This window comes from Rattus norvegicus, chromosome 8 (genome assembly GCF_021556685.1).
Source record: "Rattus norvegicus strain SHRSP/BbbUtx chromosome 8, alternate assembly SHRSP_T2T, whole genome shotgun sequence".
NCBI lineage: Eukaryota > Metazoa > Chordata > Mammalia > Rodentia > Muridae > Rattus > Rattus norvegicus.
The window spans coordinates 95,295,643-95,321,016 of NC_141541.1; the positions used below are offsets into that span (position 1 = coordinate 95,295,643).

A 25,374-nucleotide genomic window follows, 5' to 3' on the forward strand; every position below is an offset into this window, starting at 1 on the left:
AGTACTCGTTGTAAGTCCTCCTTTGAGGTAGGGTCTTCATATTTAATAGCCGAGGCTTGACTCGAACTCCTGATCTGCCTGCCTAGGCCTACAGAAAGCTAAATACTCACTCCCATGCTCAGTGGCAGCATTAACATGCTTAACAGGTGTCCCTGAATTACTGGATTGAATGTTTAATCTAGCCGTTAATGCTTACATGTCTTATTTTACTTGTAAAATGCTTACATTCTTTCAGAACTTGAGACAACAAATCCTGGAATTACTGGGACCCATTTCAATGAATCATGGTGTTCATTTCATGGCTGCCATTGCCTTTGTGTGGAATGGAAGAAGACAGAACAAGACCCCTTCCAGAACAAAGGTATTGTGTTCATAATTAAACACGCCACACTTTGTAGTTCACTTGGAAAGACCATGCTTATCTATTTCATTTTCTACGTGCTGATGATTTTTTAATTCTTCATTAGTTTCACTGTAGAAATAAAATCTTTTCTACAGCTCTACATAATGACTTATTGTCTAAAGTCTTTATTAAAATATGATATCAAGTGTGAAAGATTACACTTTAGGGCTAGAGAATGCCTCAGTCCTGGGGCTCTGGCCTTGCATGCACAAGGCCACATGTCCAACCTCAGCATGGAAAAACAAGGTGTTCGTCAGTAGGATAGAGAAATCAGCTATGGCATCAGGCCTGTCACTGTGGGCCAGGAAGGATTATAACATTGCATATGTGTTAATCTAGTGATGGTAGAAAGCAAAGATTGGAGAATGCTTTTATCTGTTTTTGTTTTTCATTATCTGATGGCTGTTAAGTTGTTGCTATCGCTAAGTGCAGTTCACATGTTGGTTTCAACTGGATTGTATGAATGAAAATTTTGTTTCCCTTGTGAACTTACAATCTAGAAAACACTGTTTTCTATTGGAAATAATTCATGGTATATCAGAGTAGTAATTTTATTAAATAATTTTACTTTCAAAAATACATAGTTGTGCACCTACAAGTTTCTGATTTGTCATTTCTTTCAGATTCCACATTACACACACCCACACACACACACACACACGTGTGTGTATGTATGTATGTATACATGCATGCATTTTATCCTAAAGTAAAAAAGGTAAACATTTCTGCCATTTTACATTATTTTGCATATGAGGATTTAGTAGTAGATACCATAGGAAGGGGTAAGACCATTTAAAAAATTAAAAGTTTTATTATATCTTAGTTCTGTAACAGAAACAAAGAAATAAGCACCTGAGGTGAAATATAAGCTTAAAGATAAGAAAAATGGGTGAGACAAGTTATTAAAATTAGGATTAATAATTGATATTTAATGTCTCTCTGTAGAAATAAAGAACAAAATCATAGGAGAATAATATTATAGAAATGGTACAAGAAATTTCTTAGCAATGAAAGAAATAAATTTTCATGTCATGCATATCACTGAAAAGATCCCTACACAAATTCAGTCTGTCCTGCCAGAAACAATGGAGATAAAGAGAAGCTGCTAAAATCTTAAAAAAAATAAAAAAAAAAGGAAGGAAGGAAGGAAGAGGATGCAGGGAGGAAAGGAAGAAACAAAACAAAATAACAACCAAACTGTCTCATCCAAAGGAATAGTAGTAATACTTGATCCTAGCAATACTGGGAACTTTTATGGAAAATTAGTCTGAACACACAATTCCATAGCCAGTCAAGTTCTTACTATAGGCTCTTTCAGCCATGTGCTGTGCCACCAGTGTGCGAGGCCACGAGGTCACCCTTTACTCAAGAGGACAGACATCACTCCGACCTTGGATACCAGCACTAGTGTGTTCCAGTCCCAGGCAGAGCAGTGCACTGTCCAACAAGAGTATCTTAAGGGGGCGAGGAGGACTGAAACGAAGAAGAAAATGTATGAGATTAATTACTTAAAAAACTTACATATGTGATTGTAGGAACTTGCTGTTGTCTGAGCTTTTAGGGATGAATGAATTTTTGGTAAAAAATGAAGTAGACCAAAATAAGCTTTGTAGTAACGCTGCTGAAAACTACACAGTAAATGGAACAGTGGCGCTCAGGTCCCTAGCTTGGATCACAGCACACTTCGCACCACCCTCCAGTCCTCGCTCGTAGTCTCTCTGCCACCATGCCTGTGTTTGTCGTGAACACCAATGGCCCATGCACCTCCATGACAGAGAGGTTTCTCTCCGAGCTCACCATGGTTGGTCCTGGGGATTGAACTCAAGTGCTGAGGCTTGATGGCAAATACCTTTACACACAAGCCATCTTGATTTTTATGAAGTGAGATTCATGTATTGGTTTTAAAAATTAAATTTTAACACAAGTAGTCAAGGGACATCTATATGAGATGGAGTCTGTGATGTGTTCTCCAGGTCATTCCTGCAGCCAGTGAAGAGCAGCTCTTACTAGTAGAGCTGGTTCGCTCCATCAGTGTCATGAGAGCAGAAACTGTTATCCAGACTGTGAAAGAAGTTTTAAAGCAGCCTCCAGCCATAGCCAAGGATAAGGTAAGGAAGCTTTGCTTTTGTTTGGAATTCAGTTTTCAGAAATGGAGCTAATAGGTAAAAACTTCGCATACAGTAATTTCATTGTGATTGCTATGTTGATTTCAGGGATTATTGTACAGCACTCCTAGTAAAAAACCTTCTTGAGTTCCTTGCTAGTCTAACCCCTCCTACAGCTAGTGATGAACAATTACCTGTTTTTCTCTCCATATGTACATCAGAAGCAGTCAGGGCTGGGTCTAAATTCTTAGTAAGGATTTTTAGCCCATTAAGAACATAGAAGCTGGAGCTCAAAATCTACTTTCTAGGTTTCACAGCCTACATGATTTCTTTTCCATTGAGTTTCTCAGTTCTATAAACTTCAAGGTTTTGCCGAAAACACTGTTCTAGACAGCAACATTTTTTTTAATTACACTTAGCTATCATATTTCACTAATCTCCTCCACTTTAACAATTTTACAGCGTTTTCATGTTTTTTATGACCTTAATGAATTTTTAAAAGATTACCCATGGAGCCATGCCTGATGGTACACTTTTTTTTAAAGATTTATTTATGATATATAAGTACACTGTAGCCGTCTTCAGACTCACCAGAAGAGGGCATCAGGTCTCATTACAGATGGTTGCAAGCCACCATGTAGTGGCTGGGAATTGGACTCAGGTCCTCTGGAAGAGCAGTCAGTGCTCTTAACCGGACAGCAACATTTCTTGACCCGTCTGATACTGTGCTTTATGATTGTGATGTCTGGGCTCCAAAGCCAGGGAAGGAGGTTCTAGGATCCTGAGATGTTAGAGAAAATGTGTGGAGCACGAGACAGATGCAGCACTCAGCCCAGTAGGCAGGCACATGGCACGTGCTGCCTCACATACACACAGGTCAGCAAACACTAGCAAGCAGGCACACTAAGGTGAAGAAGCTCACTCAAGGGTATTTTTGTACAAAATTAACACAAAAGTGGCATTTTGCCAAAAATGGTTCTATAATGGATTTTTCTTCACTGCAAATTCTGGGTTCCCTGACGTCCAGTTTCAGCTCTCATTATCTGACAACCCTTATCAGTTCCTTATTGTCTAAACCTCTCTTGTCCCTGTGACCTTGTGTTCACTAGAGAGGACCACAGGAAATAGAAGTAACAGTCTCTCCACTTAACATTGCTAGTCTCTAGCTGAGAAACAGGTCTATGTAGTTTAGGGACTTCTCTTTTCTACTTTGTCCAGACAGTGCCACAAGTTCATAATTTTGTAGCTTTACTAAACATAAACATGAGACTTTGAACCATGCCAAACAAGTATAATCATATCTTTAGGGATTATTACATATATCTAAAAATATTTGTCTTTTATGAATTTTGCTGAATTGACCAAAGAAAAGGTGTGTTTGTCAACAGTGGGTGATCATACCGCCTTTGTCATAGTGCTAACGGGTCAAACTCAGGGTCGCACGCACGTGATCCAAGTGCTTTGACACTGACTGCATCTCCGGCCTCTCACAAGCTATTTTGGCGATCACCTGACTGTTCAGAAGACGCCTCTGCTGTGCTGCTCTTAAGACTTTAGTTTGCTGCTTGATTCTGTCTAGTGTTTTGAGGCAGATGGCGAGCTACATACACATGAGGGCAAAGAATACAGAAATTAATCCTGTCTAAACTAGTGCTGCCCTGTACTGAAGGCATTCCCACATTTTGAATAGTGAGAAGGGAATGTTTGAGGAGATAGTAGGAACAAAAAGACGTCAGTGAGCACCAATTCCGTCTTATTGATTTTTCTCTTTTATTGACTTTTAAAGGTAGGTACAGTGTATTTTATGATTTAGTCAATACTATCTTTTTATATTAATGTTTCTTTATTAAAATTTCATATAGAAATGCAAAGCTATCTTTAATGACTATTCAAGTGATTAAGAGTTAATTTATTTTGGACTGGAGAGATGGCTCAGTGGTCAAGAACACTTGTTATTCTTGCAGAGGACCTGAATGTGGTTTCTAGAACTTACATGGCAGCTCACAACCACCTATGACTGCAGCTCCAGAGGAGGAGATCCAGTGTCCTTTTCTGGCCTCCACAGACTCCTGCCTGCATGTGATACATGCGCGCACACACACACACACACACACACACACACACACACACAGACACACACACACGCACACACACAGACATACACACACACAGACACACTCACATACGCACACACGCACACACACACATACACACACACACACACACTTAGCACTTAGGTACTCACACAAACATTAAATTAAAATTTTAAAATAACTCTTAAAAACTATCAATTGTTTTAAAAAGTTTTAAGAAGAATGAATCTTAGTTGATCTAACTATACTGATTTAACAGATATGTGTACTAAAGTAGACTTATGTACATGTAATCTAAAAATCGTAACCTAATTCTGATAAAATGAGTATAGCTGTGATGCTTCCAGAATAAATGATCACTGCAAAAAGTAAATTTATTTTGATAAATACAAACCTCTTCAACCTTCTTCTAATATTTCAAAACTTGATACTCTATAAGCCATCTTTAGTGGCCATTTACTCTGTCTAATTTCTGAGTTTTAAATAGCTCTTGTATTATGAATTTTCCCTACTAAATGGAGGGAAAAAACTGCATTTTTTAAGATAATACCATTTTTAAGATGTATTTTTATTTTTTATTAAAACTTATAGAATAAATCAGACTAGTTGCAATAATGAAAAAGCAGAGGCATCATTTTGCTTTACTGTGACACTGACTTCTTTTGTTTATAGAAGCATCTTTCTCTGGAAGTGTGCATGCTTCAGTTTTTCTACGCTTATATACAAAGGTAAGAAGCTCACATAGACCTTTCCATACTCAGCTGCCACCTGTAAAGCTTAGATCTACAAGGAAATGCTGGGGTTCTCTCCAGAAGCAGTGAGTTTGCTCTTGCTGTTGTTTCCTCTGACAGGAAAGGAAGGAGCTCTACAGGGAATGTGGCTGTTAGTGGGAGTCGTGGGCATGCCAATGAGCCGTGGAGATCCTATGCTCCAAAGGTGTAGGTGAATGTAGGATATCACGGCAATATGTAGATATCAGAATACTGAGTAACAGGAAGCTACTGTCCCTTGAGATCATGTTCACTGCCTCTATTTGATTACTATTTTGATTGATAGAGGTGAATATGCAGCAATCTCCTTTGATTGCCTTTTTGGAAAAAAACTGCTGGGTGTGGTGCGTTGCATGTGGAAACAGAGGAAGGTAGATCTCTGAGTTCTAGGCCAGCCTGGTCTGCGCAGTGAGTTTTGAGATAACTAGAGACTTTGTCTCAAAATAACAACAACAACAACAACAACAACAATAATAATAATAATAATGATGATAATAATAATAATAATAATAACAACAACAACTTGAAAAATCTTCATGCTTGGTGTTCACTTTTGTAAGCTGACCCTGAACAGGAGCAGTGTTCTAATACAATTCTTCCTTAAAAGCCTGAATTTTAATCTCCTCCAGTGGAGCAACTGTGTTAATTTGTGACTAACATAGATCTATCAGAGTTTGACGTATGCACTGAGGGACTTGGAGAAGAACTGCATGAAGCCTCTGTGTAGGTTCAGGTCGGGTAAAGGTGGGACGCAAACAGATGCATGCTCGTTTCTCCGTAGATGGAAGGTTGGTGTGCAGCTTCGCTGGACTAACTTAAAAGAACTAATGCAGTTATATTCTGTTTTGAGAGTGGATGGAATGAGAGATCTCCTTAGGAAATCCTAAGAAATCACTTTGAGTAGTTTAAATGTGCTTCCTTTTCTTCATAGAAACTAAAAGATTTTTTTTTAGAAATTCTGTTCTTTCATAATCTATAAAAGTTTAAATCTTCAGACAGCTTAGAACATGTGTTAAGAATCGTAAGAAGATATGAGTAAATTAAAGTCTACTGAGGTTTCTATGTATACAAACTGGCTTATCTTTCAGAATTCCAGTGCCCAATTTAGTGGATAGTTGGGCATCGCTATTGGTCCTTCTGAAAGATTCTATACAGCTGAGTCTTCCAGCCCCAGGGCAGTTTCTTATACTTGGGTAAGTAATCTCTTTTTTTTTTTTTTCCGGAGCTGGGGACTGAACCCAGGGCCTTGCCAGGGCCTTGCGCTTGCTAGGCAAGCGCTCTACCACTGAGCTAAATCCCCAACCCAAGTAATCTCTTTTAACATGTTATTTTGAAGGATTAAAAAATCTCAGTACTTATAATGCAAAAGAACCCAAGTTCAGTCTCCAACAGTACACACAGAAATATATATCTATACATATGTGTTCATACATACATATGCATACGTATACTTTTGATAAAAGCATAATCCTCATTGTTCTGTTCACTGAAGAACATGTTTTATGTGAGCATGTGATCTGTCTATTCCCAGGTATTTCGAGGTACAGAACCAGACATACAAGGTCTGTAAGTGGAAAGGGATAGGAAAGACTATAGCACTTTTAGACATGTATAAGATACAGAGCACTTAGCACAAAACTGTTAAAACTGTCATCCTTTTGGATGAGTAAGGAAGTACTGTAGGGAAAAAGTGGGCACATATATACATACTAAAAGGAACGTCACAGAAGAGGGGCACAGGACCCTGGACATAGTCTTCTGAAAGAGTCTATCTGTGATTAGTTGGTAAATGCCAGTCACTCTAACCTCACTCACAGTAAGCATTAATTTTGGTAGTGTCAGGTTTGAGAATTCATGACAGAACCCTAATAAAAACCTGATAAATCACAGTGGTAAGAGTGAAGATGAAAAGCCTTTCTGAAGACAGTCAGGAAAGGGTACACTAAGACGAACTACATCATCTGGTTTGGCAATGGTGTGGAAAAGGCAATGAAATAAGAAGGATTAAGTAAAAAGAGAGATGGGAGCTGCTTGGGAAGAAACTTGACTTTATTGCAATATGAATGAAAGTAGTGAGCACGATTGGCATGACTGCAAGCTGTAAGGAATCTGGAAGGAGAGGACGGTACTTAGGATTGGGGCTAAGAATCATATTTCAGTAGAAGGTGATATGATGTGAACAACTGAAGTTGACATTTAGAAAACAGGAAAAAGAATAGAAAGGGGCAGGGGCTGGGGATTTAGCTCAGCGGTAGAGCGCTTACCTAGGAAGCGCAAGGCCCTGGGTTCGGTCCCCAGCTCCGGAAAAAAAAAAAAAAAAAAGAACCAAAAAAAAGAATAGAAAGGGGCTAGAAAATTTAGTCATCAGAAAATTTGAAAAGCCAGGCGAGTCTGTGTGGCATCTCAAAGGAAGGCGAAGGCCTAAGAAGTGGTTCAGTGGGCAGAGTAAAGTGTGAGGACCTGAGCTCACATCCGTACAGCCTACGTAGTGCCCAGTGCAGTGGGGTGTCTCCACAATCCCTGTGTTTCTTCAGAGAGCTGAGAGGCAGAGACAAGAATCCCTGGAAACTCACAGGCCAGCTAGCATGCCATACACAGTGAACAAACATGTTGGAAGATAAGGACCATAGCTGAGTGTGTCCTCCGACTTCCACATGCTTATCACAGAACACATACAGACATAAAGATTAGAGAAAGAGATAGCACCTCCTAGAAGAAGTTGGGATGATGAGGAATGGTAAGAGGTGGGGTTGGAGATTAGAGGAGCTCCAGGATTTAGAAGCAAGAAGTAACATAAAACAGCAAGGGTAGGTGGAGTGGGGAAAGAAAGGGAATTTTTTTAACTTCTTAGACCAGTGCCTTGCCACTTATATATGTCATTGAAGTGGATAGTGATTTGCTCAAAATTCTAGACATGAGGAAAGTCATTTATACCACCACATTCAAGAGACACTGTCATGGGGGCTGAAGAACAGAAAACAGCAAATATGATTCGCTATCATTACCATTTAGCATCTTAGCCACAAATCCTCCTGCTGTTATGCAAGACATCTGGACCTCTTCCAGTTGAAAGTTCTTACAAATAATACTGCTCTTAATATCATTGTATCTGCTTATGCATAAATGTTAATTATTGGAAAACTATAAGAAATTGTGTGATATCATTTTCATTTTCTTTGGACTGATAACTACTTTTTAATGGCTCTTTTCAGGGTTCTGAATGAGTTTATTATGAAAAATCCTAGTTTGGAAAATAAAAAAGACCAAAGAGACCTTCAGGTAAGGCATTCTGAATTCAAGGTTGTTACCAAAATTAGTTAAAATTAGGAGCAATATAAAATGATCTATGATGTTCTAACTATGAACATTCAGTAAAATATAAGATTGACTACCATATAAAAAAAATAGTATTAGGTAGTGCGCAGCTCTTGGGAGGTGGCAGAATCAGGAATCCAAGGGCAGCATCTACAACATACATTGAGTTTGAGGTCACTTGAAGCTACATGAAACCATTGGTGAGGGAGTGGGAAGGAATGTGTATTATAAAATGTCTATTATTAGTAAATAAAACACTTCAAAACTTTTTTAAATTCATTTTCTGTATGTACGCACATAGTTCTTCTTTGTTTCTCTAGGATGTGACTCACAAAATAGTGGATGCTATTGGTGCAATTGCTGGTTCCTCTCTGGAACAGACAACATGGCTCCGACGAAATCTGGAAGTTAAGCCTTCTCCCAAAATAATGGTGGATGGAACTAATTTAGAGTCTGATGTTGAAGGTATTGCTCTGTCGTCTTATTCTCTCAGCATATATTCACTAAGCAGTGTTAGTTAGCCCTGTAACATAAGCTCATTCTTTTGTATATTATTTTTACTAGCTAGTAGCTTTTCTCAGTGAGACAATACTAATCATCTTTTCTCTTATTAGATATGCTATCTCCTGCAATGGAAACCTCAAACATAACTCCTTCTGTATATAGTGTCCATGCACTGACATTGCTCTCTGAGGTAAATATTATCAAGTATTTTCACATGCATACTCAAACAGCTAAATAGTACATATTAATCAGAATTTCTCATAGAATAATTTTAATTTCAAAAATCTATCTAGAAATCACTGGTACATAGAATTATCAAGTTTAAGACAGTGTGTGGCAATGTATGTGTCTATATGTATGTGAGCGCACATGTGTGTGTAGACATCCATGTACACCTGTGCATGTAAAAGCCAGAGGTTGAATTAGGTATCCTCCTCTTTATTTTTTAAAGATTTATTTATTTTATTTATATGAGTATACTGTCAATGTCTTCAGACACACCAGAAGAGGGTCTCAGATTCCATTACAGATAGTTGAGAGCTACCATGTGATTGCTGGGAATTGAACTCAGGACCTCTTTTTTTTTTTTTTTTTTGTCTTTTTTCTTTTATTGGATATTTTCTTTATTTACAGTTCAAATGTTTCCCCTCTGGAAACCCACTATCTTAACCCCCAACTCCCTGCCTCCATGAGGGTGCTCCCCATACCCACTCCCTACCCTCTCCCTGCCCTGGCATTCCCCTACATTGGGGCATCAAGCCTTCACAGGACCAAGGGTCTCTTCTCCCATTAATGCCCAAAAAGGCCATCCTCTGCTACATATGCGGCTGGAGCCATGGGCCCCTCCATGTGTACTCTGGTTGGTGGTTTAGTCCCTGGGAGCTCTGTGGTGTCTGATTGGTTGATATTGTTGTTCTTCCTATGGGGTTGCAAACCTTCTCAGCTACCTCAGTCCTTTCTCTAAATCCTCCATTGGAGATCCAGTTCTCAGTCCAATGGTTGGCTGCAAGCTAACCTCTGTATTTATCAAGCTCTGGCAGAGCCTCACAGGAGACAGCAATATCAGGCTCCTGTCAGCATGCACATCTTGGCATCCCCAATAGTGACTGGGTTTGGTGACTGCATGTGGGATGGATCCCCATGTGTGGCAGTCTCTGGATGGCCTTTCCTTCAGTCTCTGCTCCATTGTCTTCATATTTCCTCTTGTATTTTGTTCTGCCTTCTAAGAAGTACTGAAGCATCCATACTTTAGTCTTTCTTCTTGAGCTTCATGTGGGCTGTGGACTGTATCTTGGTTATTCCGAGCTTTTGGGCTAATATCCACTTATCAGTGAGTGCATACCATGTGTGTTCTTTGTGACTGCGTTACCTCACTCAGGATGATATTTTCCAGTTCCATCCATTTGCCTATAAATTTCATGTAGTCATTGTTTTTAGTAGCTCCATTGTGTAAGCATACCACATTTTCTGTATCCATTCTTCTGTTGAAGGACATCTAGGTTCTTTCCAGCTTCTGGCTATTTTAAATAAGGCTGCTATGAACATAGTGGAGCGTGTGTCCTTGTTTTATGTTGGAGCATCCTTTGGGTATATGCCCAGGAGTGGTATAGCTGGGTCCTCAGGTAGTACAATGTTCAGTTTTCTGAGGAACTGCCAGACTGACTTCCAGAGTGGTTGTACCAGCTTGCAATCCCACCAAAAATGGAGGAGTGTTCCTCTTTCTCCATATCCTCACCAGCATCTGTTGTCGCCTGAGATTTTTATCTTAGCCATTCTGAATGGTGTGAGGTGGTAGGTCAGGGTTGTTTTGATTTGCATTTCCCTGATGACTAAGGAAGGATGTTAAACATTTCTTTAGGTGCTTCTCAGCCATTCAATATTCCTCAGTTGAGAATTCTTTGTTTAGCTCTGTACCCCATATTTTAATAGGGTTATTTGATTCTCTGGAGTCTAATCTCTTGAGTTCTTTGTATATATTGGATATTGGCCTTCAGTCAGATGTAGAATTGGTAAAGATCTTTTCCCAATCTGTTGGTTGCCATTTTGTCATATTGACAGTGTCCATTGCCTTACAATTGCTTTGCAATTTTATGAGATCCCATTTGTCAATTGTTGATCTTAGAGCATAAGCTATTGGTGCTCTTTTCAGGACATTTTCCCCTGTGCCCATGTATTCGAGGCTCTTCCCCCCTTTCTCTTCCATTAGTTTCAGTGTATCTGGATTGATGTGGAGGTCCTTGATCCACTTGGACTTAAGCTTTGTACAGGGTGATAAGAATGAATTGATCTGCATTCTTCTACATGTTGACCTCCAGTTGAACCAGCACCATTTGCTGAAAATGCTATCTTTTTTCCATTGGATGGTTTTGGCTCCTTTGTCAAAAATCAAGTGACCATAGGTGTGTGGGTTCATTTCTGGGTCTTCAATTGTATTCCACTGGTCTATCTGTCTGTCTCTGTACCAATACCATACAGTTTTTTTATCACTATTGCTCTGTAATACTGCTTGAGTTCAGGGATGGTGATTCCCCCAGAAGTCCTTTTATTGTTGAGGATAGTTTTTGCTATCCTGGGTTTTTTGTTATTCCAAATGAATTTGGAATTCATTTGGAATAACAAAAATTGCTCTTTCTAACTCTATGAAGAATTGAGTTGGAATTTTGATGGGGATTGCATTGAATCTATAGGTTGCCTTTGTCAAGATGTCCATTTTTACAATATTAATTCTGCCAATCCATGAGCATGGGAGGTCTTTCCATCTTCTGAGATCTTCTTCAATTTCTTTCTTCAGAGACTTGAAGTTCTTGTCATACAGATCTTTCACTTGCTTAGTTAGAGTCACGACAAAGTATTTTATATTATTTGGGACTATTATGAAGGGTGTCGTTTCCCTAGTTTCTTTCTCGGCTTGTTTCTCTTTTGTGTAGAGGAAGGCTACTGATTTATTTGAGTTAATTTTATACCCAGCCACTTTGCTGAAGTTGTTTATCAGGTTTAGTAGTTCTCTGGTGGAACTTTGGGATCACTTAAATATACTATCATATCATCTGCAAATAGTGATGTTTTGACTTCTTCTTTTCCGATCTGTATCCCTTTGATCTCCTTTTGTTGTCTGATTGCTCTGGCTAGGACTTCAAGAACTATATTGAATAAGTAGGGAGAGAGTGGGCAGCCTTGTCTAGTCCCTGATTTTAGTGGGATTGCTTTAAGTTTCTCTCCATTTAGTTTAATGTTAGCAACTGGTTTGCTGTATATGGCTTTTACTATGTTTAGGTGTGGGCCTTGAATTCCTGATCTTTCCAGGACTTTTAAAATGAAGGGGTGTTGAGTTTTGTCAAATGCTTTCTCAGCATCTAATGAGATGATCATGTGGTTTTTAGCTTTGAGTTTGTTTATATGTTGTATTATGTTGATGGATTTCCATATATTGAGCCATCGCTGCTCTTAACCGCTGAGCCATCTCTCCAGCTCCCTTCCTCGTCTTTCATTTTCCACCTTTTATTTTTCAGTCTCCTCACTGAAACTGGAGAATGGCTGGCCAGAGACCTGGGGGATTCATCTGTCTCTGCCTTGCCAGTTTGGGGATAAACATCCACACCACCATTCCCAGTTTGGGTCCTCATGCTTGTCCAGCAGGCACCTCTGCAGGACTGAGGCTCCTCTGCAGCTCCAGATGCAGGGCTTTGACCTTGACCGTATTTGTCTTAGTGTTTGTTAAATGATAGTGATCTTAAGACACTGCTCTCTTGCTCCTTATATTTTTCATTTTTGAGGAGCCTCCCTACCAGTTTCCATACTGTTTGAACTAGTTTAAGTTCTGGCCATTTCATGAAAGGTTCTCTGTCCTTTTCTGCTGTATCACACTTGCTTTTGTTTTTCTCTATTTTGGTTTTGTTTTGTTTTGTTTTTCTGAGAAGAGGTTTCTCTGTGTAGCCCTGGCTGTCCTGGAACTTGCTCTGTAGACCAGGGTGACCTCGAACTCACAGAAATATGCTTGTTCTGCTTCCCAAGTGCTGGGATTAACAGTGTGTGCCACCATGCCCAGCCCTATTTGCATTTTTCTAATGCTAGACGAATTGAGCATTTTTTCAGGAATATATTGGCCATTTGTTTATCTTCATTCTAAAAATAAATCTCCATCTGTCCATTTATTGGAAATTATCTGCTTTTTTGGTTTTATATGTATTCGCCTCTTAATCATCTGTGAAATCGTTTTTAGAGACTTTTTTGTTTGCTGCCCCTTTGCTGTCCAGAAGCTTTTTAATTTGATTAAAAAAAAAAATCCCATTTGTCAACTTTTGCAGTTACGCCCTGAGCTATTGAAGTCCTATTCACAAAGCAGTCACTGTATCTACATCTTGAAACTTATTGTAGTTTCTTCTGGTAGTTTTAGCATTGCAGGTATTAACACTAGGCCTCTCCATTTTGCATTGATCTAGTGTCAGTCTTCTGTGAATCCCATGTGTAGGTAAGGAGTTTTTCCAGTTGTACTTGTTTAAAAAATGTCCTTCTCCTCACCCTTTGGCACCCTTTTCAAAAATGAGAGTACTGTAGACAGGTGTGGACTTATTTCTCAGTTTTCTCTTCTATCCCATATGTCAGTTCTCACACCATTACCATACTGGATGTGTTCTGTAGCTCTGCAATACTGTTTGAAATCAAAAATAGTGGTACCGGCAGCAATGCTCTTTTGTCGGTATTCTGCGTCCTCTATTCCTTACGACTTTCTGTTTGTTTCTCTGCAGAATGGCGTGGCAACTGTGATAGAGATTGTGTTGACTGGCAGATGCTTTGAGTATTGTGACAGTTTTCACAGTGTGACCTCTGTTAATCCACAGAAGGTCTTTCTGTTTTCCAATGTCCCACTTAACCTTTGGCAATGCTTGATAAGTTCTATATCATTGGTTAAGTTTAAGCCTAAGTTTGTAGTATTTGTGTTTTTAATGTGTTTAGACTTTTCGTTGTGTGTTCTTATTCTACATGGTACTGTTAAATAAAGACACATTCAGATGAGTATATGCTGTGTATTAAAAATACCCTAGCCAGTCTCCCCTCTTCCTAACCCTCTCCCCTTAGCACCTCCATTCTTCTTGGGAGTTTTGTTTGGACTTTCATGTCATACATTCATGATTTTATGTACTTATTTAAAATCGAGGACTACAGATAAAATTTGTCTTTCTAGTACTGACTTAATTTGCTAATGTAATTATCTCTACCTGCATCTGTTTTCCTGGAAATGACATAGTTTCATTGCCTCAGTTGTTGAAAAAATCAGTCTGCTGTACATAGATGCCACGTTTTCTTTTTCTGTTCCTTTGCTGTTAGACCCTTAGGTTGGCTCCATAACTTTACTACCGTCAGCTGTGCGAGCATCTCTGTAGATTCCATAGCATACGATTCCTCTATCTAGGTATCCTAAACAGAATCAAATCACTACAGAGGTAGCTTCACGACACCTGTACAAATCCTGTACATTTAAAATAGCCAAATTACAGAATTTGCCTGAATCCCCATCAGCAAATGAATGAAGAAAATGTTGTATATATACAAAATAGAGTTATTTTCAGACATGAAAAATGGAAATATGCCATTTGTTTTAAAAATGGGTGGAGCTGGAGATTGTTGTGTTAAGTCTACTAAGTCATTCTCACAACAGCAGATGTCTCACATCTCATGGAATTTTAATCTTAATTAAAATCTTTAATTAAGATTAAATCTTAAAAAAGATTTAATTTTAATCTTAATAATGGGACAACAGGGGCTGGAGAGATGGCTCAGTGGTTAAGAGCACTGACTGCTCTTCCAGACGTCATGAGTTCAAATCCCAGCAACCACATGATGGCTCACAACCATCTGTAATGGGATCTGACGTCCTCTTCTGGTGTGTCTGGAGACAGCTGCAGTGTACTCACATATATAAAATAAATAAACCTTAAAAAAAAACAGGAACAACAAAGTAAAAGAATATAGAAAAGGACAAGGGGGAGCAGGATTAGAGTCATGGGGTGAATACAGTCAAATTACATTGTATGTGTGTAAGGAAGTACCATAGTAAACCCATTATTTCCTACATTCAATATAAACTAAATTTAAAAAAAACAAAAAGTATTGAATAGGGCTTACAGTTCAAATATTGTCAGAATCAAAATGAATTGTGACCTGAAGTTTTTCGGGATGAACACGGATATTGAGAATTCTACAAGTCTGATTGGCTGCTTAGAACTTCCTTATTGTGACGAGTTAAAATGTTGCAGATTTAGTGCCATACTATTTTGGGCTATCTTTAGTAGCCACTCATCGCCACCTCTGTATCTGACCTATCATGCTCTATCACATAAAATTTCACAATATGTTACACTAAACAGACCTCAGCATCCACTAACCCTAAAGTTAGCAGTGTCTCCAGATCACTTCTACAGCTTCTAAAAGATTTTCCACACTTTGCTATGTAACCTATTATCTACTTTCCCCCACCAAAATATGAGAGAGAACTATAAAAGTTCCTGAAAATGCCCACGAAAGAACATTTGTAATTCAGGACATTCAGGATCTGTGTTTCTGGCCCTTGGTCATTCAGATTTGGCTCAGGATAAACTATGTCATATTTCCCTACCCCTCATTTTTTAAGTTTATATTTTACGAAATAAAATGTTTTGTATCTGATTATGTCTTAGAAGAGTAGAGGTGGTTAGGTATAAAGTATGTATAGTCAGTTACCAACGTTTTTATGTCCATTCTTGTGGCGTGGGGTGTGGTTTTAGCTTTATATGCCCATAATGTCACATCTCACCCCTTCCAGAGTGGCTGCTTGGGGTTTACACAGGTTAGTAAGTGTGACTGACAGTGCGTGGTGGTTGGCTGACTGAGCAGGAACTTGACAAACCCCTGTCTCTGTTTTCTTAAGCTTCTTTTTAACTCCAGCCGGGAAAGAGGATGTTAAGGTGTGACTTGTATGTTCAGTTTTTACTCACATAGGAGAGTCCTGAGTGTCTCTGTACTTCTCTTTCTCAGTGTAGAGTTCCCTCCTCGGCCCCAGTTCCAGCACATAGATGACCTTGTTTTCTCTGTTATAGGTATTGGCTCATCTTCTGGATATGGTTTTCTACAGTGATGAAAAAGAACGTGTTATCCCTTTACTTGTAAACATTATGCATTATGTTGTGCCCTACCTCCGAAATCACAGGTACCATATGATCCCAACAGATTCCAGCTAATTCGCATTCTGCTAGTGTTTGGCCTCAACTACAAAGTATCATTCTTACCTTGACTCATATATAATGGTTGAAATTTTTTGTGTTGTTTTTCTTATGGTGACTTCCGTTTCTTGTTTCTATGTCCGTACTTGAGGTAAATCTGAAGACACATAAACTCAAGATCATGACTGAAGTGAAGTATTGTGTCATTTTCTGTATTTTTCTGTACAGTGCACATAATGCCCCTAGTTACCGAGCCTGCGTCCAACTGCTCAGCAGTCTTAGTGGGTATCAGTATACACGGAGGGCCTGGAAAAAAGAGGCCTTTGACCTTTTCATGGACCCCAGCTTCTTTCAGATGGATGCTTCCTGTGTTAGTCAGTAAGTAGCCTTCTTCCCACTTCCACCATAATATCTGTTCACATCAGTCACTGCCTAGCAAAGGTAGGAGGCCTTAACAAGAATAGACTCTTAATGACCTCTGACAATCCTGTGTCTTTCAGCTGGAGAGCAATCATGGACAACCTGATGACACATGATAAGACAACATTCAGAGATTTGATGAGTGAGTACTGTGACAGCCTGAGTAGTTGTTTTCTTGTACATTCATCCTTACTATGTGCTACTCTTTTTTGAAAAGTACTGAGTTAGCTCTTTGTCAAGTTAAACGTAAGTTCCTATGGAACTATAATAGACTAAGAAAGACAAGTATCCCGTGTTTCCCCTCACATACAAATAAAGATTAAAAAAAGTTATGAGACACTGTGGGAAAGGACAGCTGTAACACCAGCCCCTAGGAGACAAAGGCAAAAGGATCAAAAGTTCCAGACCAGCTCAGGTTCAAACAAAACCCAAGACCCAAGATTTAGAATGAGGGCTGTGTGGGAAGTGAAGAGAACTGCTGACTGGGGATGAGAGAGTGATGCAGGTGTGAGTAAGAGAAAAATGTGATAGAGATGCACACAAGCCCCTGATGAGATGGCTCACGCCAGCAGTGAGTGTGAGTGTGTACCACTAACGAACCTTACCCAAGACTGAGAGTAGGCAAGTGGATCTGAACTCTGCAAGAGCGCACTCTATGGCTGCGGCTGTGGATCTTCAGGAAAGAGAAGGGGGGAGGGAAAAGGAGAGAAAAGATGTTACTAAGCTGAACTGTGCTCGTTGGGATTCCATGAGTCTATACTGTGGGTCCCCATTAGTTTTCTTACCTGGAGAAGGGTGTCACGTCACCTCTTCTGGGTTCTTGCAGCTATCTTTTGTTCATTGCTTTGGTTTAGCTTGGCTTGGCTTGGTTTGGCTCGGCTTGGCTTGGCTTGGCTTGGTTTGGTTGTTGATAGTGCTGGAAATCACATCCAGGGCTGCATGTGTGCTATGCAAGTACTTAACCTCAGAGTTCCGTTCCCAACTCTTGAAGTCAAGTTTTGAGGCACTTGTTACACATCACAATACCCGAGGCAAGTGGATAGTAGACAATGTGGATGTTCATTACTCTGTCAGCTGATCTGTCAGATGGCTTTTACAATAAAAAGTATATGGTTCCAAATAGTCTAGAAAATGACTGTGTGGGTTTTTTACTATTATTATTTATTTATATTCCAGCCGTTGCCTGCTCCCCCTCCCGGACCCCCCTCCCATAGTCCCTCATCTCATTCCTCCTCCCCCTTGCATCTGAGAGGGTGACACACACACACACACACACACACACACACACACACACACACACACACACACGCCAGGCCTCCCTCTTCCCTGGGGCCTCAAGTCTCTCGAGGATTAGGCTTATCTTCTCTACCTGAGACCAGACCAGACCAGTCCTCTGCCATATTTGTGCCAGGAGCCTTGGAGCAGCCAGTGTATGCTCTCTGGTTGGCAGTTTAGTCTCTGAGCTCCCTGGGGTCCAGGTTAGTTGAGATTGCTGATCTTCCTATGGGGTCACCCTCCCCTTCAGCTTCTTCAGTCCTTCCCCTAATTCAGTCAACCATAGAGGTATCCACCTTCAGTCCAATGGTTGGGTGCAAGAATCTGCATCTCTCCCAGTCAGCTCCTTGGTAGAGGATCTCAGAGGACAGCCATGCTAGGCTCCTGTCTGTAAACACAGAATTAGGAAGAGTGTCAAGCCTTGGTGCTCCCCATGAGACGGATCCGGAGCTGGGCCAGTCATTAGACTACTTTTCCTTCAGTCTCTTCTCCATTCATCAAATATTTATTGAAAAATGACAGTGGACCAAGCAGTATGCTAACATTTATAAAAGTTTTAAATTAGGAAGCGATGTTGTAAAGGAAATAAAATGGGGCTTGGTGTAATGAATTTTAACAGCAAAGAGCTCATATTGGATATGAAACTAAGGGAGCCAAATTACAAAGTTCTTGGGGTGAGAGCAAACTCAGTGAGTCATAACCAGCAAGACAACATGGCTATAGCAGAGTAAGTCATGAGCAGTAGCTAAATATAAAGGCTTGGAAATCAGGCCAACTTGATCTCTCCAGAAATTATTTTTTAAAGTAATAAACAGTTTTAGAGAGACAGCTTTATTAATGATATTATTGGTTATTTTACCTTCTAAAATTCACAATTCTTAATTTTCTTGTCTGCTTGCATAATTATGCCATTCAACCTTGTGGCACGTGTGTGCTCAAACTGTCTGCCAGCTTTTCTGCACCAGAGAAAGGTCTCGGCACTTTGCTGTGTCCCTCGGTGTGTGCGTCATGGGGAATTCACTCACTCATTCTGAAGAAGGAATGAGCATGTCAGGCGATGACTGATGGGCCTTCTGCTTCCATTCCCTTTATAGCTCGAGTAGCCGTGGCCCAGAGCAGTTCTCTCAATCTTTTTGCAAATCGGGACGTGGAACTAGAACAGAGAGCCATGCTTCTCAAAAGATTGGCCTTTGCCATTTTTAGCAGTGAAATTGACCAGTACCAGAAGTACCTTCCAGACATACAAGGTAAGTAAAGCCCTTTATCCTCTCTCTGTTCTGAATTATAGGGACTTGGGGTACATTTATTTTGGGTTTTGGTGTTTTTTCTGTTATTTCTTAGAAAATACCTTTACTAAATTAATTTGGGTTGAGATAAAGCAAGTATTGAGGGACACTATTACATATCTGAATTTTTTCAGCTTCATTATGTAAAAGAAATCAACATAGAATTTGAAAGGCTTACTCTAAACATTATCTATGGTTTATTGTTTGGTTCAAATATCAGAGAAATTCACAGCAAATTCAGTTAGTGGCTATCTCACTCTAGGCAAGTGTATTACTGTGTTTGAGCTGTGGACAAGAGGTCAGGAAATACAAACAAGAGAACAAAATAAAGAAAAGTCAGGAATTATTGCCAGTCACAAACATCTGTATGTCTAATTTGGAACTGTGCTGCCGACAGCATCTCTAGAAGAGGAATATGTTGGATTGGCTTACGAAGCAGGGTTAAGCACGCCAGTGGCAGTCATCTGCACACTGGAGAAGCAGAGAACACAATGGTTGCCCTTCCTAAGAAGGTGGATGCCTCCAAGGATGCAGTATAACTGTAGGCATCCAGGCTCCCTGCAGCATACCTTGGTATTAAGTTCACTTGTCTCTCTGAGTACAGATGTGACTTGGATAACCAGGAAGTTGTGCACGGATTGAAGTTGCACGTGTGTGTGCATACATACTGAGTGTGTATAGCCAGGATGTTTACTTTTAGACCTATCATAATCCCTACACTGTTATTCCAAGCCAGGATCACAGTCAGTCTTTTGTGATTTCTTCTGAGTTTGCAAACAGAATAAGCTCTGATACTATAAATATAGATTCTATGGGTCTTTGAAAATGAGAAAGGACAGCATCTCTAGACAGTTGGTTTTCGTTACCAATTTACTTAAAATATACAAAAGCAAAATAGAGAGTACTAATTTACTTCAGAAAATAAAAGATTCTTTCCAATACCATAAAAAATAAACCCCATATAGCTTCTAAGTAAAAGGACAAAAAGAAAAAAGAAAGGCCAAAGAAACTGGAGTCGAATGTTAAAAAACTGTAACAGCAATACTTGCTGAAGGAAAAGAAAAGAAGGCAGGCACAGCACACACTGCTTTTTCATTTATAAAGAAAAAACACGTTAAGGACAGATCTTCTCTCCTAGTCACAAACCCACATGGCATTCTTTTCTGGAAGTCCATTCTGGTATTCCTAGAGAATAATCGACAGTAGCTGTGCTTTGGTTTTCAAATCCATGAGTTTAAGTATGTAGCAAGGACAGGTAGAACAAACTGCAAGCAGTAGATAAACAGCAGATAGACAGACAGCAAAGCGTCGAAGACTGGACCCTTGCAACATCCAGCAGAGAGCACTGGAGAACCCAACCAGGTGAGAACAAACAATGGTAACATCAAATCACACAATTGCAACATCCATCAGGAATGACAAGGGAAACCATGCTACAGTTCCCACTGAAAAGTGCTTAGACAGAGAACTGATCTTCATGGCTGAGCTTCCAGTTTCTCATTCCAACATAGGCATTTTATATGTTGGTATAAACAACAGTGACTCCTGTTGCAAATAGTCTACTTTCTAGCTGTGCCCACGGACATGGTGTTGTTTAACACTCTGTGCTGTCTGCTAGTCTCTTAACTGTGTCATTTAGCTGGGTACTCAGCCCGTCCCAGAACAGGGAATTTTTAAGGAAACTTGAAATAAACATGCTGCAGTCTGCCCTTCTTGCCCTCAGAATCCACTTTCAACAAATGCAGACAGCACACGGTGGTACGATTTATGTTACACCCTTTACTCCATTCAAGTGGACAGTAAAAACCAACCATCATCCACCCATCTCCTATCTACACCCAACCACTTCTGACATGCTTATATTTCCAAATAAAGTCAAAATTACTCCTAAAATAACTCTTCCACAAACAGCTGAAAACATTCTTTCCATAGGATAGAGGAAAATCTCTTGAGGAATACTTGATCTTTTGATATCCCAGAACTTAAAATGATAATATAGTTTTACAGCTCTTAAGTACCAATTCATTCAAGGTTTTATTATTTAATGCAAAAATGTAAAACTAGGAAAAACATCTTGCTTTGTATGTGTGTGTACATATGTATGTATAAATATATACATATGTCTATACATATACACACACAAATATATAAATACACACGTCTACACACATAATATTCTTAGCAAAATGGGGGGAAACATCCATAATAATTATGACCTTCCTTTCTAAAACTACTATTTATAACTGCCCTCTGCTTATTCTACACTTCTTCAACCCCCTGTAGCAATCAGGTCTGGAGTCTCTACCCAAAGCTTCAGTCGTGCATGTTAGCCATCCTACCTAGATTGGGTTGTATTTCCCATGGACTTTCATAGCAGGTCTGCCCGATAAGATACTGAGATACCCTACTGTCACTCGCACTTCAGAAGTGCTCTCCCTTACCTTCATTAGGAGAAGCAGTCCAATTTCTCCTTAATAGTCCAGGTCAGTCATTCCTGCTACAAATGACAAATGTAACTCTTTGCTTTGACTGTGGGGGGGTGTTGAGAAAGTAACCATGGGGAACACTGCCCCTTCAGGAAGCAAGACTTCTGGGCCAACAGAGCGTAAGATCAGAGGTAGGAGGAAGCAAATTTTTGCTAGTGAGTAACAAGGAGTGTCTCTGAGTAGTAGTATTTCCACTTCTATCCTTGACCCCTGGAGTCATGAATGCTGGCTATGGAAAAAATAGCCATGTTAAAAAAAAATACGGTCCCATGTATTTAACGCTGATTCAGAGCAGGTATAGGAGAAACCCGCTCCATCCTCCAGCCTACTGTCCCCTAACCGAGCCCTGTAACTGTATCTTCAAATGGTCATTCTGCCATCTGTGAACATGAGCCATTGCCTCACTTCTTTGAGCTTTGACTTGAGCTCCATGGTCCGACTCAAAGCTCTCTAAAGAACAAACATAGAGAAGGTAGCCCAAGCATTTTGTAAGTCCATAGACAAGAGTTTTGGCAGAAACATTTTGCAGAGGAAATACAAACCCTAATACAACTATGAATAATACTGTCTTTTTTTAATAAAAAAAAAAAAACAGGCATTTAATATTCCAGGCTGGAAGTGAACCACTATAATTGGTTACATGACAGTTTTGAAAATTTTCATCATGAGTTTGGTGACTGTGTTCAAAGAATACATCACTCTGAGCCACCAAATACCTTTACCCATAACCAAACTATTTACTGCCCGACTCAGGGAGTGTTGTGCAGCCTCTAACCTCAAGAACCCAAGGACTCCCATGGAAGGGTTCTGTTCTTCGCCTCTGTACACCTGATTGCAGATACAGAACAGTGAGAGTCTTCTGAGTCCTTAGGTTGCTTGCTTGCTTTGTTTGGGTTTGGATTTGTTTGGGAACAGGTCTCATTATATAGTATAGGCTGGCTTCCAGCACATGATCTTACCTTACCAACCTCCCAAGTGCTGGGATTCCATGCCTGGATCCTTTGTGTCTATAGTTAATCTTTCTTCAAAATGTAGTTCATGGACTAGTCCCTCTTTCTTATTCTGTCCACAGAGAATCCTAACATTCGAAACTTTTAGCTGCATGTAATAGAATCTACTGAATCTTATAAGAAAATGCCTGAGTTTTGTACATATTTCATGTCACTCTTTAACTTCTAATTAAAGAAGCAGCCTGCAAAATGTGGAGTTTTTTTCTGTCTAGGCATTAGGTTTTGTAATAATTGGGATTACTTAGGCAATGACAATGTGCTGTTTCTTTCAGAGAGATTGGTTGAGAGTCTCCGTTTACCCCAGGTGCCGACCCTTCACTCTCAAGTGTTCCTGTTTTTTAGAGTGTTACTTTTAAGAATGTCTCCACAACACCTTACCTCACTCTGGCCTACCATGATCACCGAACTTGTGAGTTAATTTTAATTTATGAGACTATAAATATAAACTGAAAAACAGTGTGATTAATTTCCAAATGCTTTTTAGGTGAAAACTAAACTCAATATTATCAGTTCATGGCAATTTCTGAAGTTGAAATAGTAAAAACAAGTCAAATTCCATGTTCTTAAGTATCTTAAGCCTCAAATTGTGCAGAGAACCAACTGCCTGTGAACGCTTACACCTCTCATCCAGTTTAACGCTTGGTCTCTTTGGCACATTTTTGGCTCTGTCATAGCCAACAGGACTGGTGGCCCCTGGTGAGAGACAGTTGAGCAGGATTGTTAGTCTGATGCTTCAAGTACAGCATGCATCCCATCTAAGTCCACTCAGAGATTGTGAAGACTCCCTGAAGTAAACCCTCCCAAGCCCCACACCCACCAGAGCTGTGGTGAAATAGTGGTGCACCCACGTGAAGTGAGCATTTCCTTCCTGTCTGCAGGTGCAGGTGTTCTTGCTGATGGAGCAGGAGCTCACTGCTGATGAAGACATTTCACGGTACGGTGTGCTTTCATTTCTGGGAGTTCCTCAAGTTAGCTGAAGTTACTCAGAGTTCAGATACCACCCTTCCATTATTTGGGGCCAGAGAGATGGCTCAACCAATGGTAAAGAGCACTGACAACTCTCTCAGAGGACCTGGTTCACTTCCCATCACCCACATGGGGTTGGCTATACCTACAGTTCCAAGGGAATGGACACATGGTACACAGATAGAAATGCAGGCAGAATTCCCATATACATAAAATAATAAATGTTTAAAAAATGAGTACTTCCATTATTTGTTTGAATGTAATTTTATTTAGTCAGGAAACATGATAGACTAAATTATTATCATTTATGAATGTCAGCCTCTACACTTATACTCTATACAAGAATCCACTTAATATAATTCAGTATTATTTCAAGCACATTAGTCATGTTAGTCTCATGTTAGTTTTGGTAGTTTAGATCCAGTACCTAAAACTTGAGATACATAGTTTTACCAGTATGGCAGGTAAACTGTGACCAGGGTATCCATATACCTTCCAGAATGTTCCCAGTTGGGTGTGCAGTGGCTAGCTCAGTGTGTCATGCTTACCATGTGAGTCTGAGGACCTGAGTTTTCATGTAAAATGTCTACGTGTGCAAGCTGGACAGATGACTAAGCAGTGAGAACTGGGTTCAGTTGCCCGCACTCACGTGGCAGCTCACAGCCATCTGTCACTCTAACTTCCAGGGCATCCAGTACACACGTGTGTGCACCTGTGTGCGTGTGTGTGCGTGCATGTTTGTGTATGTATGCAGCAGCCAAACACTCATACACAGAGAATAAAAACAGAAAAGGGTAGGAGTGGTCCATGCATTTGCACTCATGCTCTGAGGAAGTGGGCAAAGCTGGTCCCTGGGACTCACTGTCCTACCCTGCTTGGTAAGCTCCAAGCTGAGAAGCCCTGCCTGACACAACAGGATATAAGTGCCTGACGAGTGAAGTCTTCAAACACAGTTTAGTCGTGAGCACTGTAATTCCTGGTCACCAGTGTGGCTGTGGAAGAGACAAGTTGGTCTTTAGCATTTGCAGGACTCCCATGAGCCAAAGGTCCTGCTGATGACAGCACTGTCTGGTTCCAGGACGTCAGGGCCGTCTGCGGCTGGTCTGGAGACAACCTACACTGGAGGGAATGGCTTCTCCACATCATACAACAGCCAGAGGTGGTTAAACCTCTATCTCTCAGCCTGCAAGTTTTTGGATTTGGCTCTGGCATTGCCCTCTGAAAATCTTCCTCAGTTTCAGATGTAAGTAAAAGCAAGGATATTAAATGGATATTTTCTAAATACATTTGGTCACTGGTGTACAACCTAAAGTTCTTTGTGTAGGCTGAAGTATTCATAAGTTTTCGCTAAAACCTTTCTGTATTGGAAAGAGTGGAGCAGCACAGTTGCTAGCACTCAGTGGTTGCTGTGGATATATTCCCAGACCATCACTGAAAAGCTAGAGCACCCCCTAGATGTGGGGCAGTGGGGTGCAGACTCGGGCACTGGAAGTCTTGCTGTGTAGTGTGGAAGAAAGCATATCAAAGAGCGATATATAAAAAAAA

General features: G+C 40.0%; 1 protein-coding gene across 13 annotated transcripts in view; it reads left to right on the plus strand.

The window, feature by feature from the left end:
- Dop1a (DOP1 leucine zipper like protein A) overlaps nucleotides 1–25,374 on the plus strand; it is a 102,540-nt gene that overhangs the window by 72,235 nt on the left and 4,931 nt on the right. For all 13 annotated transcript variants that reach the window (XM_087562236.1, XM_087562240.1, XM_087562243.1 and 10 more), the window contains 14 exon segments: nucleotides 236–361; nucleotides 2,377–2,511; nucleotides 5,274–5,329; nucleotides 6,460–6,564; nucleotides 8,584–8,650; nucleotides 9,007–9,151; nucleotides 9,301–9,380; nucleotides 16,264–16,373; nucleotides 16,615–16,764; nucleotides 16,887–16,948; nucleotides 19,176–19,328; nucleotides 23,136–23,272; nucleotides 23,742–23,797; nucleotides 24,908–25,072. In XM_087562236.1, the coding sequence (XP_087418362.1) occupies nucleotides 236–361; nucleotides 2,377–2,511; nucleotides 5,274–5,329; nucleotides 6,460–6,564; nucleotides 8,584–8,650; nucleotides 9,007–9,151; nucleotides 9,301–9,380; nucleotides 16,264–16,373; nucleotides 16,615–16,764; nucleotides 16,887–16,948; nucleotides 19,176–19,328; nucleotides 23,136–23,272; nucleotides 23,742–23,797; nucleotides 24,908–25,072 (1,547 nt within the window).